At 35.6% G+C, this 19,816-nt stretch overlaps 3 protein-coding genes across 4 annotated transcripts; 2 read left to right on the forward strand and 1 right to left on the reverse strand.

The window, feature by feature from the left end:
- Positions 1-767: 767 nt before the first annotated feature.
- Positions 768-5,206, reverse strand: LOC122009062 (tetraspanin-19-like). 2 transcript variants are annotated; one of them, XM_042565059.1, is made up of 6 exons: positions 4,815-5,204; positions 4,050-4,149; positions 3,000-3,080; positions 2,805-2,909; positions 1,127-1,279; positions 768-1,033 (listed from the first exon to the last, which is right to left on the reverse strand). In XM_042565059.1, the coding sequence occupies exons 1-6, from the start codon at positions 4,976-4,978 to the stop codon at positions 1,022-1,024; spliced, it is 615 nt and encodes a 204-aa protein (XP_042420993.1). In that variant the 5' UTR covers positions 4,979-5,204; the 3' UTR covers positions 768-1,021. The 2 variants fall into 2 exon arrangements, with proteins under 2 accessions (XP_042420993.1, XP_042420992.1); XM_042565058.1 differs by having other exon boundaries at positions 2,805-3,080; positions 4,815-5,206.
- A 668-nt stretch (positions 5,207-5,874) lies between these two features.
- LOC122009063 (cysteine protease ATG4A-like) lies at positions 5,875-15,326 on the forward strand. Its single transcript, XM_042565060.1, has 4 exons — positions 5,875-5,945; positions 14,602-14,657; positions 14,734-14,804; positions 14,900-15,326. Exons 3-4 carry the CDS (start codon positions 14,759-14,761, stop codon positions 15,100-15,102), a joined length of 249 nt encoding a protein of 82 aa, XP_042420994.1. The 5' UTR covers positions 5,875-5,945; positions 14,602-14,657; positions 14,734-14,758; the 3' UTR covers positions 15,103-15,326.
- Positions 15,327-16,232: 906 nt separating this feature from the next.
- Positions 16,233-17,764, forward strand: LOC122010796 (calumenin-like). The gene is made up of 6 exons (XM_042567271.1): positions 16,233-16,758; positions 16,817-16,916; positions 17,012-17,077; positions 17,164-17,325; positions 17,424-17,520; positions 17,621-17,764. The coding sequence occupies exons 1-6, from the start codon at positions 16,233-16,235 to the stop codon at positions 17,762-17,764; spliced, it is 1,095 nt and encodes a 364-aa protein (XP_042423205.1).
- Positions 17,765-19,816: the final 2,052 nt, after the last annotated feature.

Consider the following 19,816-nt stretch of genomic DNA (forward strand, 5'->3'; position numbering starts at 1 on the left):
GAGGATTAGTAGAAGTTGTCATCTTTCAAAAAAAATAGATCCGCTATCAATCCCTTAATGTCGATCTCAGATATAAAAAGTTATCATCTTTCAAGTTTAGTTACAAGGTGGCGCTATCCTCCGACGCATTCATCAGCAATCACAAGATGGCACTCCATGAGAGGTAGAGGAATAGAACACGGAAGAGGAGATAGTTATCTTCATAACCTATGGCCAATTCACTGAATCAGCTCCTTAATAACCTAAGAAATTTACTTGAAAAATAAAGCAACAGCCCTAATGGGGTATTTTTGAAAAATCATTTTCCCTAGTGATCTCTCAAGTATTTTTTTTTGAAAATAATAAGTTCTACAAAAATAACTATGACTTAAAATTAATGGAAAACAAATAACTAATCTAACTTTAAAAGCTAAATATATCCTATGCACTATCTATTCCATTCGTCAAGAATAGCATTATCATGAACCAAACACATCACTGATATCTTCGTGTTGCATGGAAGGTACAATTTTAAATTATTAAATTGGCTCTAATTCATTAAAGGGATGCTTAATAACTTCTCCTAGTTGATCCAGACTCTTAATTCGTATCTGATATATATATTAATCATAGGTAGCTTGACTGCAAATCTGTTCAAATTAAATCAAAGATTATAGTTGAACTGGACGTAAGAAAGATGAGAAGAATAAAAACTTGAGATTACAGTTGACTGGGAACAAATGGCCAGTACAAAGCTTGTTAACAAACAAATGTAAAATCTCTGGAAATGAAGCTGCAACATGAAGAGCAAATTTTATTTTGGAGGTGGCTGTAATTAAAAAAATAAATACTTGCCACGCTCTTGGATACAAACTGCAGAGCTACACTGATGGATCAGAAAGTTGAAAAGTATTATGTTAGGAACAATTCTGAAAATAGTTAGCACAAGACAAAAGTAACTTGCATCCCAGCACTGAAAGTCTCCACCAACCAAAATTTAATATTCTTTGGGAGGGGAGGCACAGGTAATTGTCAAATTTGTTCAAAGTTTGACCTGCAACAAACAGGAGAAAAAAAACAAGCTGAGAAACAACATAAAAACCTCAGAATCATGCAGCAAGCTTGTCATTCTCTTGCGAACGCTTACATTCCAGGAATAGTTCTTTAGAGTTAAATTGGGTTGAGATTGGTTTCTCAAAAGCGGGAGCCTAGCAGGGATGTAGTCATCATCACTGTCATAGTCGGTTTCAATGTTGGGCCCAAGAACTTTTAGCACCATAGCCAAGATGATAGATAATGCCTAAGACAAAAATTGCAACACTATTAAAAAATGATCCAATTAAATGTGATAGATGTTTAAACAGGAGTTTTGATGTCAGATACATGTTCTTATTTCTTGCAAATTAAAACAATGCATATGGACAAGAAGGTTACAAAGATTGCAAATTTTAAGGGATTGATTGACAGAAAAAAAGGTCAGATTAGTAATTGCGAAAGAAATATGTGAACCTAACACGAACATAGGCTCTGTTTACCTGGTTGAGAGGACAGGAACTGGAACAGAATTTCATAGTGCAAGTGATGGCAGAAAGAAATTGAGTGGAAATGCCAGGAATTGTTCCTTTATTACTTGGGAAGGAAGGAAAGGAATAAGAACAATGAAATAAAATGAAAAAAAAAAACAAGTTACATAAGTATCCTCTTCCTTAGCACAACGCCTCAACCTCTGAGCTGTACAGGAAAGAACCAACAACTAATTTGTGTAGAAGCTAACTTCGTAAGCACTCCATACTCATCAGCTACCTAAGCCAATTGTAGTTCCACAGCTAGCAAGCATCACTGCAGCATACAATAGACACAGCATGGAGAATAAGAAGCTGGGGAAAATTGGAGCATCTTTGATTTTGGCTTCAACAACGACCTCTGGGCTTGGCCTACAAATCCACGTCTGCCCGAAGCTCCCTTCAAGCTTGCAGGTGCTATCGCCAGAGTTTGCTGATGCCTCTCCCCAGTTGCTCCCTAACCTCCATGATGAACTCATCCACACCACCGCCCAAGCTTGCCAATGCATTTCCCAGTTCTAATTCCTTCCCATCCTCTATTCCAAGCTCAATGATGCCTCTCTCCAAGATCCAATTCCTCACCAATCTCTATTCCAAGCTCAACAATTTCTGCATCGAGAGCTCACTGATGCCTTTTTCTAGCTCCAATTTGTCAGTAACCTCAATCCCAAGCTCACCTATGCCTCCGCTGCTGACTCCCTCTTGCTGCAATACATTCTCTAGGACAAACTTGTAATTTACTCTATGCCTTCTACAGAAATTGATTGCTTTGGAGCATTCCACGGAATGACTTCCGAGTTCCTTCCACTATCTCATTTACGCTAGGGATATTATCTTGAACATCATGCCTACCAAAAGAAATATTTTCTTTCTTCCTAAGTAAGCATCCCTTGGTAACAATTATAGATTTTTCCATGTGACTCCTACCATGGCTGAATGCAAGTTGTGAGATGGTCATGGATGCAAGCATCAAAACCATGTTCCTAGTGCCCACTCAAACACAAAAAATAGAAATAAACTTTGGCCTGCCCACTCTAACAGGAAAAATAGAAATAACTTGTGGCCTAATCTATAAAGTACCTGACCACATCCTCCTAAAATAACAGGAAATCCATAGGCTCTAAGGACAGTAACAAGATAATACACCATTATTTTCAAAAAAGCTCCAAATAACCATGTGTTGAACCTTCATTGGCGTGTTCAATATACTTAGAACAAAATATCAAATTTTGTTTCCAGTGCAGGTGTGGACAAGATACTCACTTGTGCAGCCACAATTAGCAAACCTATCCATTTGCACATTTCCTGATTTGATCTCACAAATTTCTTTAACTCGTCAAATTTACCAGTTGGATCCTCTGGGAAATCCTGGTGTAGAGAAAGAATAAAACAAGATATATGAAGTGCACAAAATAAAAAAGAGAATCCAACAAAAGAATCATTCAGAGAAATACATACCTCCTCCCAGTTTTTATTCAGATATATATCAGCAGTAATTGCACTTTCCGAAACGATTAGCAGAAAGACAAATGACATGTACTATATTTCTAGTTAAAGTTAAACAAGAAATAACACACTAGCTCTAAACACAATTGATGAATGCAGCAGGAATTAAGGTGCATATGCAAAATACTATGTACAAATTATACTAATTCTATCCACTACATTGGAGAAGAAATCTATCAAGTTTGCATTTTGACGCAATCAGTTTATTTTGAAGATCCTAGCTCACCACATTAGCTATAATCCAAGCCCCAAAAAAATATTATTGTTATCATAAAAGGAATTCATGACTCAGTCATGCAAGACCTAAGATCAAGGTCAATCTTAAAATAAGTAACATGAACATGTTATCCTACTATAACCCCAAGTAGAGTACCTCTTAGAAATTTGGTTAATCAAATTGATACAGTACAAAGATGGAAATAACACTGTCCTAGTCAACATCAGTAAGTGGTGTTGAAGTTCAAGTGTCATCATAGTAGTGTCCACCGACCATTTAAATGAATCAATGGGTTATGAGTTTATAAGGAGCAAGATTATAGTTGAAGAGTTGAGTGAATTTAGGAATTCAGTTGATGGTAGACATGGAGCATTATATCTTTAATCTATTCCTTTGCAATATTTCCTTCTTTTCTCCCAATACTCTCTCTGAGCATTGCACTATTCTAGGAAGCAAATTTATAGTCTAGTGTCCTCCTCCCACACAAAGGATCACAACGAATCATATAAATACTCGCTGCATGTAGTGTATGCAACCAACAAGCAACACGAACATCCAGACATTTAGCTTATTTTACCCAACCATAACAACAGAAATGATGCATGAACAAAACCCTGATTCTTCAACACAGAGAAGATAGATATGTAACAAAGAACAATTTTCAAATTCTAACTTGATAAATAATACCTCTATAGTAGAGATGGCAGTAATGACAACATTAAGTGATTCATTCAAACATTAATGAAAAAAAAAAAAACATCTGATCTCAGTTTGCTTAAGGATACACAAGAAAGACAGTGGATGTTAACTGTTTCAGCTGCAATGAGACCAGCACAGGTTATCAAGCAGTGGAAGATGCCCAGACCAAAAAAAATGTAAATGAACCTGCATCAAGGTAAGACATCTAGTTTGGACGTGCAATAAATTAGCTAATATGATATGGAAACTTTACATATGAAGTAGCACGTGCAAAAAGAGAGAATAATCATGCATCAGCGCACTTATGGTTGAACTCCATCACAACTTTTCATCGTCACAATTTCCAGCATATATGCTTCGAAGCTCAATGTAACTTAAGAAAGCATAAAATAAGAACAATTTTTTAGTTAATTTACACAAACTTTTCAATCGGCTGCAACATTAGAATCCCAAATAATTAGCTGGCAGTGAAAGTCTAGAGGTCCGGTGTTGTTGAAATCAGATTCCATCATGTACCGATATCATCTGTGTCATCTACATAAAGTACAATCCACCTTCATTTTTTTTTTTGGGTCTATTTTCCCATGAAATTCAATTTCTTCTTTGAGCCACCAAGTATCAATGTACCAAGTAAACCAGTAAAGACAACCGTACAAATCAAGCAAAGGAATGATAAATGTAAATAAAACAGTAAATCTGGAACGCGACAGTGAAAAAAAAGGAACTATACAACTAGATAATCTCAAAAACTTATCTTTTACCATAAATCATCAATTCACATCAACGACAAGTAAGACCACATGGAATACGAGGTTACAAGCAAGAAAAGACCGGAATTTAGTTAGACATACCATGGAGGAGAGGAATCGAAGCTAGAAGGAAAACCATCGAATTGCTTGTACCAGGATCGAAACATCCACATGGAATACATGATCATTCCCATCCCCAACAACCCAATCACGGAGTTCACCATCTTCAGCATCGATTGCAAGCAACTCCTTACCCATCTCCCCATCCCCCTCGCCTCCAACGAAACCCTAGCTCCCAACACGAAATTACCAAGCTAAAGAGCACAGCAAATCCAGTGGAACAACAAATCAACAAGTCGACGCCAGTTCAGAGGTTTCTTGCGGAAGTGGAGAAAGGAATCGATTACCCTGTTGCAATCAATTCAATCCGCTCCATAGACTTGTGCGAAGTGCAAAGAAGTAGTGGCGTGCTTCCTTGTTGCCGGACGATTTTGACGTCAAGTTGGAATTCACGTCCAAAATACTTTTACCCAAAATCTCACCGACGACCGCTTCCACATTCCTTCCACTAACTTTGCGGGGCCCACATAAAAGAATGATGTGGACGGCGTCGATTCAATAGAACGTGGCTCTGATCGTGGAGACGCGAGGTCTCCGCCGTTGAATCTGGGTGGGAATTTTTATTTGTTAATCCTAAGTCTCTGAACCACGTGTCAAAGATATGAGCTGTTAATCAGAGATGATGATCGTGACTTGCCGTCCAGATCTGCTTGCTAGAACCGCACGTGAATTGGGGAACGGGTGTGGTGGAACAGCACGTGCTAACTTTTTCAATCATCATTTTCGTTTGGAATAATATTTTTAAAATTGTTAAAAAAATTAATATTATTAATTAGTTTGGATTCAAAAATTAAACTATGTTTAGAATGCCTCATTTATCTTTTTAACATTGAGTTTATAGGTGTGATTAGCAATAAGTTAATGAGTAATCCACTCTTACTTTGGTTGGCTTAGGGCTTAATTTGATATCATTCTAAGCGCTTCCAAGTTCCGGACCGTCTCGTTCAGTTGTGACCGGTTCAATGCAATTGTGCGACGGCTCAGCGGCGTTTGCTGGCGTAATCAGAACAGGACAAGATAAAATTGAAAGAGATACCTCAGAGGACGAGAATCTCGTCGATTCGCCTCGGCATTCGATGCCAAATCAGGCATCTCGATCCTGCTTGCTTTCAGGTAACTCCCTTCCCACGGCTGATTCCATTTCTTCGCCTCGTTCCACTGGGTTCCGATCGCTTGTTTTCGATTGATTTGGTGGACGAGAATCTCGATGGTTTGAACGGGAGTATTTTTCATCTTTGTCCTTTGGTCGATTTGTGCATGAATCGTTAGTTTTGTGATCCGTTTCCGGGCAAATAGGAGGTTTTGATCCGTTTGAACAGCAAGGAATTGCCTTGTAATTTGGACATTTGGAATGGCGTGGACGACTGAGCTTGCTGGTTAGTTGCGAGGGTGTTACCTGAGTACTGGTGAGGGGTATTGTCTTCTGCTTGCTTGCTTTCTTCTTACGTTAAAGTAGTTGGTACGATTTCTTTGTTAGCAAGGTCGTGATGCTTCTTAGCGTATTTCTTTGGGTGAAAAGCATCATATGATATAAATTTTGGTTGTTGGTGGGTCGGAATGATAGCTTTCTGACTTGTAGCAATCAACAGTCGTGAAGCGCATAGTCGCTTTCTCTCCTACCACTGGTGTGCAATCAGACTCCAGCAAATATCCTGAGGACTCAAAAAGGTTGTCCACTCTTTTTCCGCCGAGAAGAGCCCATGTCCCTCTTGACTGAGAGACGAAGTCATTTAAATCTAGCCATCTGCGGGCACAAATTCAGTGGTTGGAGCTTTGTCTGCAGGGAGGAAGAAAGATGTTGCTCAAAGGGAGAGAAGCGACTTGATTTCTTGTTGTGAATTCACAAATGAATTTGAAGTGATTCTACCTTGTCCATTCTTAATTGGTCCTTTAGTCCTTATAGAGGCCAGTCCACAATCTTTGGTTGGGCTATGCTTTTTGAGTTGAACACATCTAGGTTTGTCTTGGGTCATTGGATTGTTAGATAATCTAGTTTACACCAATTCAAAGTACCAGTTCACTCAATCCAGTTGGGTCAATTAGCTGCACCACTTGGGCAAAAATAGAATTGCGTTGGCTACCATGACCAATTAGAAAACCATCTGTCTAGCTCAGAATCAGGTGGAGGGTTTACTATATAGCAATAAATCAAATATGCATCTCAATCTATCTTGCAAAGATGTGTGCATGTAAAATGCAAAGTGTGCCATCAAAGCACTGCATTGCACCTTATGTGTGTCACATAGTCCTTATTTGTTACTTGTGCATGTGTGAGCTATGTAGATGCAATGTCACACCTGACATGTGCACAGAATCGTGTGTTTGCACGTTTCTGCTTATGTGTATTGCATAGGACTTGAAGCTATTGTGTGCATATGGCCTCTATTGCATGCAAAGCACATGGTTCCCCCTCGAAGTCCACATCTTTTTACAGCTATGATTTTATATACCAAAAAAAAAAAATACACTAAATTTAAATCTCTAAAAAATCTCTCTTTAAATGCTAGATGGGCTACTAAACTTTGCCATGATTCCCAAGAGCTCTCTTTTTTCTTCTTTTTCAAAATAAGAATAATTTAAAAATATATTTTCAGATATTGAGTGATATTGTTTGTCTTTTGTGTAAGGCTTAAATTGTTTCTAACTTGAATTTGCACTTTTGTTATTCATCTCAAAGTTAGAAGAAATTATGAAGTGGACAAGTATGAACTAGCTATTTCATTTGTCTAACCAGCAGAGAACTTACACGAAGGACAGTCCTACAAATTAGATGACATATGTCAATGTCCTTGAAACTTTGATGTGGCCCGCTCCACATTCACATAGGTGAACCAAAAGATCCTTCTAGATACTCATATTTGACATTTTGTCCTTGGTTTATTAAGAGCAATATCTCACCCTCTTTTTATTACATAGACTTCCTTAACACCTCATCCTTTGGATGGCGACTATTTGATGGTTGCATTTGTTTATTAGAATCGAGTTGATGTTTCTTCATTTTTTGAATTATATTAGTGGGCTTCAAGCTCATCCCAATGTAATTTCTTTAATTTTATTCCTTGCTGGTCTCTTTGGTAGTAGATTTGTCAAATTTTGGCATGACCTAAGAGCATCCATACCAATTTCTCTATCCAAAATGTATCATTTAGGATAAAAAAATTACTTTATTAAATTTGGATATCCACTTTTCAATACACCATATATCAGCTTCCCTATTGTTTCTCTCTCCTCTATAATATTGGAATTCATTCCTTAAATTTAGAGAAGTACTGTTCATAAATGCATAATTTAGGGAATGGATAGTGATGCGGTGATAATGAGGGGTCTCATCCCTCTGTCACGGTGGAGGACAAAGTCAAGGCGGTCAACGCGTAGATGACATCGGCCGGTCGAGCGAAGCATGCCCCGACCGGGGAGAAGGCTCCGACCCATCGTCGCCTTTGTTATGAAGTTAAACAACCGATGTTCAAGGGAGACAACGTGCAGAAGCCGAGCTGAGCGACTACCCCGCTCGGCCAGACAATAGAGCTTCATATGGGTATAGTTAAATTCAACCGAGCGACTACTCCGCTCGGCCTAGCACATGTCTCGATAGTGGCAGTGGCAGGGGAACTTCGGTCACACGTAAAGGAGTATCGAGGTTCTGGTCGATTGGACGAGGCACCAGAGCAACGAATCATCGGCCGAGTGACCAACCCGCTCGGCCTAGCAGTACACTCCCTCTGATATCCAGCAACATCCTTTTGGGAGTTGGTGCCACCGACACCGGGCATGGACAGCTAGAAGATCGTACGGCGGAAGCTTCCACTGTCACTTTAGAGATTTACTCGGCCGATTAAAGTACTGTGTCAGGGACACTTTACCGACAAATTTTTTCAGGGAAAACTTTGAGAAGCGCACCCATCTTGGGAAATGTGCACGCGCGCTACCGAAACTCTATATAAAAGGGGTCCAAGTATCGACGGGGTACGCGATATTCACTGTTTTTGCTACAGTCTTCTTGTTGCTCCACTTTCTACTTCATCGTCGGTGACTGACTTGAGCGTCGGAGGGTCAACGCGGGGACCCCTTCCCTGGCTTGACACTGACATAGTTTGTGTTGCAGGTCCGAGCGAAGTCTACAGGCAGCGCCACATCCCCGGCTTTTCATCTCTTCGACTTTCGGATAGGATCAGATAGGGTAGCTGATGCAAAGATTTTTTAGCTACCCTATCCAAAATTTAAGGTAAAATCTTTGAATAGGATATCTTACGTGGATGTTTTAACAATGTAAATTGTTGTGTTGCCATTTTGAATTTAATTTCTCATAATATTTTATCTTTATCAAATTTGCCCAAACTTTTCATTATAGACTTTGATATATGCCCAAGCAATATAGCTTGGTTTTCACAATGCAAACATACAGAAGGCATAAACTTAAGCTAAATTAGAATATTCATAGTAAATCCCTTAGCTATTCTATGTGGCTGGCAATGCCATAGATTTTGACACCATGGCCAAATCCATAACCATTTTTTTCTTGTTGGGCCTCCAAGAAATGGCTTTCCCACCATGGGTGAAAATTTACCCATTAGCAAATGAAGGATCTTTTAGATTTAGACTGGCTATCCAACTTCCATTTCAGTAATCCGCTACTACTGTTGAAACCCCACTACATACTATGTCATACTACGTTGCTTCCTTTAGTTATTTCATTGCCTATTTAATAACATTCTAATAGGCATGGTCAAGATTGTTTGTACATCTAATCAACCTCCTTACCACAAATGTGATATCTGATCTAATACATATTATGACATACATTAAACAATCAGTCACTTTGACATACTTTTTTTTTGAGATATCGCTCATTATAGTTAAATGGTTGTAATAATACCACATAACTTTCTTAAATCTCTCATGCTATTGTTTAAGAGTTTATTTAAGACCATGATGCTTTACTACTTTGCAAACCTTGTGTTCTTGTCTTGGCATTACAAAAACCGTTCACTTAATCCATGTAATTTTTTTTCTTCTAAATCGTCATTGAAAATGTTGTTTTCACATCTATTTGGTGGATCTCAATCATGTAGATGGAAGCTAATGGCAATGTAGTTCTAATTGCAGTTCTAGATACTGAAGAACAAGTTCAAAAGAAGTTCATATCTTCTTTATGCCTGCAAACTTTAGCTATTAATCTAATTTTGTATTTTCAATACTTCTATCCATCTTCATTTTTTATTGAATATTCACTTGCAACCAAGTGATTTGCTTCCTGGTTGTAAACCAATAAGGGCTTATGCCTTGTTGGCATGATTGAATCAATCTCATCATTAATAACTTCCTTCCAAAGAGCTACATCAAGAGATGTAATGAACATTAAAAATTGCAAAATAACCTTTTGTTCCTTATACCAAGTACATACAAAAGTTCATTATGAATATTATGGATATTCTAGAATGTATACTTTGAATTTTCAGAATTATTTTGTGCTAGATTTTATAAAATTTAACGAGATCAATCTTTTCTCATCAAAGTTGTCATCCTTTCATTTAATAATTTTTAAACTTATATTGAATTGTTACCTCACTACTAGGAACTTACATATCTTACAAGATTTGCATATCTAAACAATACACACTCAATCCCTTACTACGGTAAAAGTTGGGTTTACCGACAAAACAAAATGGCCGGTAATCCTAGTATTTTGGCCGATAATATGGATGATTGGTCAAAAATATTTCGTCGTGGCTTGGCTGATAATTCATGGTCATTAAATAGGGGTACTCAACCATTATGTTGGCAGATATTTTTTTAAACAATTATAAGTCAAACAAATGGTTGGTAAATATTTTTCAAAAATAATAGCCAAATATATATTTGGCTAGATTTTTGTCCAAATAAATGGTGGTAAATTTTTTTAATAGTACTAGTCAAATATACATTTGGCCGATAAAATTTTAAAAATAAATGGACAATAATTTTTTAAAAATACCAGCCAAATACATATTTAGCCGGTAACTTTTGAAATAAATGGTTGGTAAATTTTTAAAAAATATCTACTAAATATATATATAGCCGGTAATCTATATTTGATCGGTATTTTCAATTTAGTTACCAGCCAAAATACATTTGGCTGCTAAATTTAAAAAAAAAATGCTGAATTATTTTTTATCAATTTATGAATTGTTTCCACAAAATAATAATTGATAAATTTCAAAACACTAATTAAATAACTAATAAAAAGATAAATTTTACCATACTAGTAAATTATCTAAAAATGACAAAAGTAAGAAAATATCAAAATAACTGATAAATGTGCTACAATAAAATATTTAACTAAAGTATTAAATATTTAAATAATCTTCTCCTTCATGGGTAGGAGTCGACTTAGACGGTTCGAGTAATCCACTAGCTTATTGTCGCATGACGAGCTGTTGTTATATTTTTTGTGTCTTGACTTGTTGGACCTTCAGTTCAGATATTTGCACATCATGTGTAACAATTATCAATTCTTGGGCAAGTTCAAATAATATACAAATATTAAATATTTAATAGAATTTAATTTAAGTGTGAATATATACCTTGCCGTAAAGATGTTGGAATCATAGTTGATGAATCTAGATGGCCGATAGATGGAGGAACAACTAATGTAGTTGTTGTGTTAGGTGCTATTTGTGAAAGTCCAACATCAATAGATATAGACGATTGCTCTGCTGATATGGTTAAATTAGTTTGTAAGTGAAGGGGCTTGGGTGACATATGCATTAAAAAAAAAAAGACTTAGTAGATTAATAATTTAAATAGAAGACTGAAAAATTGTACATAAATATAAACATGCTTAACAATCCAGAATGCATATCCAAATAATAATAATAAAAAACAACATTGGCGAAGGAGATCATGACCATTAAAAACTAAAGAATTAGGCTAAACTATAGAGAAAAACATGAACCAAAATTAAGAAAATTCTTCCAGAATACTAGAAGAATAAGGTATAATGAGAAAAGTTGACAAACACCGGGAAGAAAAACCTAAAAATATAGTGTAAAATAAATATTAGTCATGAATGAGACTAAACTGCCTTGGTTCTTTCTGGATTTCAATTATTTAATACTCTAAAAGGTACAACCGAAACATAATATATCTTCTGTGCTCAATCAAGGATACCATCGTTTTAAGATTTTATATATATATATATATATATATAGCAAACATTAATTAAGCAAACATTATAGTTTTAACTTTCATATTGTCGTGGACAGATCACAGATCACACGATCTGTTAGAATAAGGAAAAATTTTCTAAAAATATATCAAAATAAATTCTACATGATATTTTTAATTTTTTACTAGCTAATGTTAATATAAATATTATTGAAATATTTAAAATAAATCACTAAAAAAAATTGAATGATACTTTAAATTATTTTAGCAATCAAAATTAATATAATTATTAACTATATTTTTTAAACGAATTTTTAGATTGATATTTTAAATGATATCCAAAAAAAAGTTCGATTAAGTTAACGAACCAAGCTCGAGTTTAAAATATGTGTTTAAGATTAACAATTTTAGATGTTCAAGGGGTATATTATATGAATTTAGGGTTTAAGATTTTAGAATTTAGGGGTTGAGTTATAATGAGTTTAAGCTAATAAGATTTTTCTTTTATGGTTTAGGTTTACTTCTTGAGTTATAGTTTTCAAGATTAAAAATTTTAAATACTCACGGGTTATAGTGTTCCTCTTTTAAGAAAATTTTAATTTAAAAAATATATATAATGAGTTGAGGTGCTTGGATCAAATCCAGGCGCCTTAACTCCATAAAAAAAATTTGACGCCTCCAATGCATTGGATGCGCCTTCAGTCAAGGCACGCACGATTCCATAGTAGGAGGTCCATAGCAGAGCAATTCTGTCTCTCTCTATATATAATATAAAATTAAAACTCAAATCGAACTATACTCGAGTTGAGCTTGAGCTTAGGGAAAAACCAATCGAGCCGAGCTCGAACCTCTTACTGTTTGACTCAGCTTGATTTGATTACACCTTTAGTTAAAAACTACTAGTTAAAACTAACTTTAGTCATAAAAAAATTATAATTTATCATTTAAATATAACTTTGGTTAGTAAAAAATTAAAATTACTGACAAATTTAACTTTGATTAGTAAATAAAATTAAATATTATCGGTCAAATCTAACTTTGGATACAGAGAGGAAGTTGCATTATAGATTTGACTAATAAAAAATTAAATATTATCAGTTAAATCTAATTTTGGTGAGTAAAAAATTTAAATATTATTGGTCAAATCTAATTTTGTCCGATAGAAACAAATTAAATATTATCGGTGAAATATTTGTTCAGTAACAATTAAATATTACCCACCAAATTTAATTTTGGCCAATAGAAACTCATTATTTGCCAAATAAATTTGGTTATTACAAAAATAAAATATTATCGGCCAAATATAACTTTGGCTGGTATAAAATTGAATATTACCGTATAAATCTAATTTTTATATGTAGAAAATTAAATATTACCAGCCAAATGACCAGTAAAAAATTACAGCAAAATAGATTTGACAAATAAATAATAAATTTGGTTAGTATAAAAATTAAATATTACTGGTCAAATCTAACTTTAGTCAATAATAAATTAAATATACTGCCAAAACTTCCGTCAATTGAGAATTATATATTATTGGCTAAATTGTTTGGCCAGTAAATTACTGACCAAATCTAACTATGGTCAATAAAAAATTAAATATTACCGGTCAAATCTAATTTTGACTTGTAGAAAATTACACATTATCGGCCAAATATATTTAATTATTAAAAAATTAAATATTATCGGTCAAATATAATTTTAATCAGTAAAAAGTTAAATATTACTAGCTAAATCAAAGTTTGGCCGGTAAACATTTAAAATTACTAGCCAAATTTAACTTTGGTTTGTAATTATCATTATTTACCGGCCAAAATAAATTTAGCCGTTAATTTTAAATGTTTACCGGCAAACTTCAATTCGGACAGAAAATTTTCACGGGTAAACCCAACTTTTCCCATAGTGCATCTTTTTTCAAGTTTAGTTATTTTAGCCCTGGAAGTTTAACTATTGCTCTACACCCTGGACTTTTAAAAAGTAGTTTAGGTTAGATTTGCTCTTCTTCTAAGCTTTATATGAGGATTGAATATTTCTTTTTGACGGAACACCCTATTTCAAATTTGATAAGTAGGTTAATAAGACATCACCTTAATAATACCCTATGCTAAGTTTAAATAGGAAAACATGACATTCACCTTGTTGAATATAGGATGGTTCTTCCTTTTGGTCATACTAGTTTTTTGAGTGTACATGCATATGGACATTTGTAAAATGTGACAATAAAGCATCATTTTGCACCTTGTGTGCACCGTGCAAGTTTTATTTGTCGTATGTACCTGTGCGCGCCGTAGGGTGCACGAAGCTCCCGCCAATACTGAGTCCGGAGGAAAGGTTGGATTACATTGGGTCAATTGTACGCAGTTTTACCTTGCATTTTATAAAATATTGTTTCTGTAACTCAAACCCTTAACCTCAAAAGTAACTTCAATTGATCTGGCTATAACCTCCCAAATAGTTGAGTTGAGATGATGCAAGCAGGCATGTTTTTGGAGATTGCATCTGTCAAAAATGCAGTTGACAATATAGTTTTCACCCTTTTTCCTTGTTTTCATTTTTCTAATTGGAGATATATATATGTTCCTATTCAATCCTCTCAGAGCTGTAGTAATCAATACTGTAATAGGCTGTTGGTATCAAGAAGGATGATCTGGAAGCTGATTGTTCTTCATATCAATGCAGGTATGTTTTTAAACCCGCACAAAATTCCTACATACTGAACTTTTTTCCTTTGCTTATTGATTAAGGTCGATCTCAGCACTGTGCGTCACCTGCCACTAGACATGAGAGACCCATCATTAGCCATTGGTTTTTACTGCAGAGATAAGGGTTAGTTTATCTTCCTTCGAAGATGGCTCTTCTCAAATATCTCACATCAATGCTAAATCCATTTTTGTCTCCTCATTTTCTACATTCTACACAAGATTTTGAAGACTTCTGTTCTCCTGCCACTCAGCTTGCAGATAAATCAGATGGAGCCCCTTTGTTCACTATTGTCCACAATCTCCAACCCTCAAAACCAATTTCGCACAATGATTCTTGCGCAGTTGGTACTGATGCTTTCCGCTCAAAAAAATTCAGTGGAATTGATGATCAGAGCCAACAAGATGAATGGCAAATTCTCTGAGGAGCCACAAACAAAACCTGCTTACAAATACTGAAGTAAACTGGAAATTTCTGTTCCCTTCCGTTAATTCTTTGTACATTATTATTAATATTTTTACATGTAAACGGATAGTGATAATTCATAGCTAAACAACAGATCAAGCCACTGAGTGGATGGCTGATCTTATGTACTCCACAACACCGCCAAGTGTATTTTTCCGTTAATACAAAAACTAATTTATTTAACAATTGTCAATATATATTTGGACTAATTTATCATCATATTTAATTGGTGTAATCTTCATCTCAAAATAGAAGTACTAGCAAATTTCAAGACGGGAAATCTATAACACTCTTGTAAACTTTTAAGAGGATTACAAACACTTTAGATCCATTACATTAATCGTCTTTCTAGTGTCGATCCCATGGATATAAAAGGAGGTATATATAGATACACAGGTATCAAACACATAGTAAGGTAAACCTCAAGTCGTCAGCTTCTGATAATCGATCTCTGCCCATTACGACAGAGATGTCATGTGCCCACCGTCTGTGCTACGCCCCGGGGTAACACAAACACTTTCAAAAATATGTAGATCTGCTATATTAACGACCCTCCTAATGCCGACCTCACGGATATGGAGAGAGATACATGTAGGTACATAGGCGTATGGTGGGGTAAACTCTAGGTCATCCGTTCCCGAGAATGGACCCCTGATCATTACGTCAGAAATATCATGCGTCTACTGTCTATCTGTGTTACTACTTCTTGAGACTAGTACAAACACTCTAAAACATTTAAGAGGAGTGGAGAGGAAAAGATAATCTAGGGAGAGTAATCACCATGTTAAATGTGTAACTAAATAGGTCATAAAGGAATTATGCAAAAAGTAATTATAATATCTATATGCTACTATATTTATAATTCTTTTTATCATATTTATATAATTTGTTATAATAATATATACACATCAAATTTAAACTCTGGTAGATTATTGTGTAAACAGGCACTGCCAATTTTTGTCACCTCTATATTTAGCAACGGTCCCATGTAACAGAATCTAACTATAAATGGATTTCTTCCCCGCCAACCGTTCGATCTCCCGCCAAGCTCGGCCCCTCGTCGGAGAAGCTTCTCCGGCGACGGCAAGAATGGCAAAGGCGGGGGCAATCTACGTCCTCCTCGCCGTCGCTTTCCTCCTCTTCCTCTCCCTCTCCCCGTCTCCCAACCACGCCCCTAAGCGCCGCCGGCACAACCGCAGGCTGGCCCACCTCCCCCACGTGGCTTTCGACCCCCTGCTGGCCGAGCTCGAGCGCCGCGTCGAGGAAGGAGGCCTCCTCGACGTCGAATCATTCAAACGGAAGCTCGAGGAGATGAAGGACCGGAGCAAGGTGGACGGCGGCGGAGACGCCGTCATAAATATCGAGGACTACTTCGGCCAGAACGGCCGGCTCAACCTCACCGAGAGGCTGGCGTATCTCTTCCCCATGCTCGACAGGTTCCCCCACGACGGAGGGATCAGCCACCACGAGCTCGAGGTCTGGTTTCAGCGGCAGGCGGTCGACCGCCTCGTTCACCGCACCCAACGCCAGATGGCGCAGCGCGACGGCGACGGCGACGGCGAACTCACGCTCCAAGAGCTCGAGACGGAACACGGTTCGACATCATCCCTGTTTTTTCCGTACAAATATACCTTTCTTTTTATGTAAATCAGATCCTCGTTGATGAACAGGGAGGGACACAAACGATCCAGGGAGTTCTGCGTCATTGGAAGAACAATTTTCCAACGCAGATTCAGACGCCAATGGATATCTCAATGCCTTCGAATTCAAAGGGTATGCTTCTTTCAGATTCTTGTGTTTACTTGATCTTAATCATTCCTCAAAAAGTTAAAAAAAAAAAAACAAATGAATGATCTTCTTTCTTGTAGTTTCTTGTTTCCCGAGGACAGTCTAAACCCAAAGATCAAGCTCTGGTTGCTGAAGGAAAAACTGAGGTAGAACTTTTCGTAGCCAAAATGTTTTTAAAAAATAAGAGAAGAAGTTAGCATTAGCGTACCTAATCTCTTCTTGATAAGAACAGGGAAATGGATCAAAACGAAGATGGGAAACTAGACATGAAAGAATTTGGCGACCGAGCGTATCAGATTTTCCGAACTTACTCCGAGTATGACGACGAGCACCTCCAACGTCAACCGGCCAACGTAGAAGAGGAGTTCAAGAGGCTAGACATCGACGAAGATGAGTAAGTTCTCATCCAAAAGTAAAAAAGAAAAAGAACAGAAAGGATCAAATTACAGACAATCTTTTCTTTTTCTTCTTCTTCTTCTTCTTCTTCTTTAGTTTTCTGACAGCTGAAGAACTGAGGCCTATATTTCATCAACTCTGCCCCGGTGAGCTTTCCCATACCACACATTACGCGAACTACTTGATGCGTAAGGTAAATCGATTCTTCTCCAGTGAATTGTTTGGCATTAATTCTTCTTGTGTTTCTAGCTACCTCATGCTCAACTAGTTGGTTGATGTTGTCTGTGATCCAGGCTGATGAAAACAGAGACGGTAAATTGACACTGGAGGAAATGATACGGCAGCAGTATGCCTTCTACAGCAGTGTTTACGAGGAACTGGAAGATGAAAATGATGACTACGACGTCTACGATCATCATGATGAGCTTCGGCGATGATCTCCTTCTTGTGTGAGCAATTTTGGAAGCCGATCTTTGAATTTCAAATGGAACGAATATATTAAAAGTTGGCTGATAGGCAAAACTTTTGAATTATCAAAAAACAAAAACAAAAAAAAAAATCAACTAAACTTGAACTAGAAAACTCGATCGAATTGGGCGAAAACTAGACCAAACTATCTTCGATGTATCGACTCTGTAAAGGGATCCATTAACTCATCATCCCATCCCTCTAAGTATCATCGAATAGGATTTGAATTTTAAATGAGACAAATATTCTAGAAATTAACTTCTAAGTTTATATAAATTGTGCTCTGAATTCCTTGAATTAGGAGAAAGATCTCCATCTACCTCCGATATTTATCAAGTATAACTTCATCTAAATTATAAAAAAAAAAAAAAGGGCACTCAAATTTTTATATATAATTTATCATCATACTTTATATTTTATTTTATAAAAAATATTTTTATTGAATCCCTAAATTAAAGTAAAATATCTTTTTTTTCTCACTTAAATTAAACCGAATTTAATAAATTTTTTTTCAAAAAATAATAAAAAAAATTCATCCAATATTTTCATAAAAAAAATTCATTGTCTGAAATTTTTTTAATTTATATCAAATTAACCACACCATATTTTATATTTCATCAAATGATACATTTTTGAAATATGATCTCACTTTTAAATATGTTCTTTAACCTAACTATATAAAAGGAAATCTGAACTCTAGAGAAAAAATCTTATTAGCTTAAACTCATTATAACTCAACCCTTAAATTTTAAAATCTTAAACCCTAAATACATATAATATATCTCGTGAGCATTTAAAATTTGTAATATTGAAGATTTAAAAAAAACAAAACAAAACAAAATTTTTTTTACAAAAACTTACTAGATGAATCCAAACACTTGGACCAGTGTCATATATATATATATATATACCAATAAAGTAATTATTTTTTTATTCTTGAACTACCGGTACCAGGTTTGGATATACAAACAAGAGGTGGCAATTGTATCTTACGAGTGTTCATCTGTTGAAAATGTTATAAATTTTGTTCATTATCAATTATGGCAAAAATATCATTCTCGATGTATACTACCAAATTGTCATTCATCCACTCATCCCCCATCTTATTACACAAATCAATCTTGATAATTTCCATAAAAAACCCTTTTAATAGAAGCAATTGCAATTGGTAAAACCAATGCTAACTCGATCAAACGATATACCAATGAAAAAACTGTATTATTGCCCGTTTCAACCATCTTTTTAGCAAAACTTCCCAAATCTTTAATCATAGAAAATTTACCTCGTACATTTTGAATGTAAGTCTCAAGTTGATCCTCAAATATTACACGATCGGTCAATGAAAAGTCCTCTGGATAAAGTTCAGCAAGGCGGAGTAGCTTACCAATGTCAAATTGAGAAAACAAGAATTAAGTACCTCCGTACTTGATTCTGAAAATCTATTATTCATCTCTTGAACCATCATATCAAGAACCTAATATTGTAATAATAAAAAAGTGAATAAAAAATATTATTAGAAAATTAAAAATTAATAAAATATTTAGAAATAATACCTCATAAAAAATTTTAACACGATAACGATGAAAATTAGTAATCATTTGTCCATTACGTCGGCTGTGACCACGAGTTCTCATATTTTCTTCCATATTTGGTACTGGGATCATATGGTTACTGCACAATTTGTTTACGACATCAAAAAGTACTACCATCCTTCCTTTCTCAATTTTTGTAATTGAACTTTTATCGCCTTGATCAAACTGACAGCTAGTATAATGTTTTGATCATTTTGTTGTAAGGCAAGTGACAATTCATTTGTGATTCCCAATAAAGATTTCATCAAATGTATCACAAACACAAATTCATAACTCTCCATTTTATCAATCAAACTAGTGGTGATACCATTATTATCATCATAGTACCATCATCATACACATTTTCAAGCACTTGTAAAATAGAAGTCTATGTAGACATCAAACGGACAATAGTCATGTACGTAATGTGAACCCCAACGAGTATCCCCT

Source organism: Zingiber officinale, chromosome 8A (genome assembly GCF_018446385.1).
Source record: "Zingiber officinale cultivar Zhangliang chromosome 8A, Zo_v1.1, whole genome shotgun sequence".
In the NCBI taxonomy this organism is placed as follows: domain Eukaryota; kingdom Viridiplantae; phylum Streptophyta; class Magnoliopsida; order Zingiberales; family Zingiberaceae; genus Zingiber; species Zingiber officinale.

Coding starts and splice junctions, on each gene's coding strand:
- LOC122009063 (XM_042565060.1), top strand. CDS start 14,759: ATGAGAGACCCATCATTAGCCATTGGTTTTTACTGCAGAGATAAGG. Junction 14,805..14,899: donor TTTTTACTGCAGAGATAAGG/GTTAGTTTATCT, acceptor ATTCTACACAAG/ATTTTGAAGACTTCTGTTCT.
- LOC122010796 (XM_042567271.1), top strand. CDS start 16,233: ATGGCAAAGGCGGGGGCAATCTACGTCCTCCTCGCCGTCGCTTTCCTC. Junction 16,759..16,816: donor TTCGACATCATCCCTGTTTT/TTCCGTACAAAT, acceptor GATGAACAGGGA/GGGACACAAACGATCCAGGG. Junction 17,326..17,423: donor CTAGACATCGACGAAGATGA/GTAAGTTCTCAT, acceptor CTTCTTCTTTAG/TTTTCTGACAGCTGAAGAAC.
- LOC122009062 (XM_042565058.1), bottom strand. CDS start 4,978: ATGGGGAGATGGGTAAGGAGTTGCTTGCAATCGATGCTGAAGATGGTG. Junction 4,150..4,814: donor TTCGATTCCTCTCCTCCATG/GTATGTCTAACT, acceptor ACCTTGATGCAG/GTTCATTTACATTTTTTTTG. Junction 1,280..2,804: donor TGCTAATTGTGGCTGCACAA/GTGAGTATCTTG, acceptor TTTTTGTCTTAG/GCATTATCTATCATCTTGGC.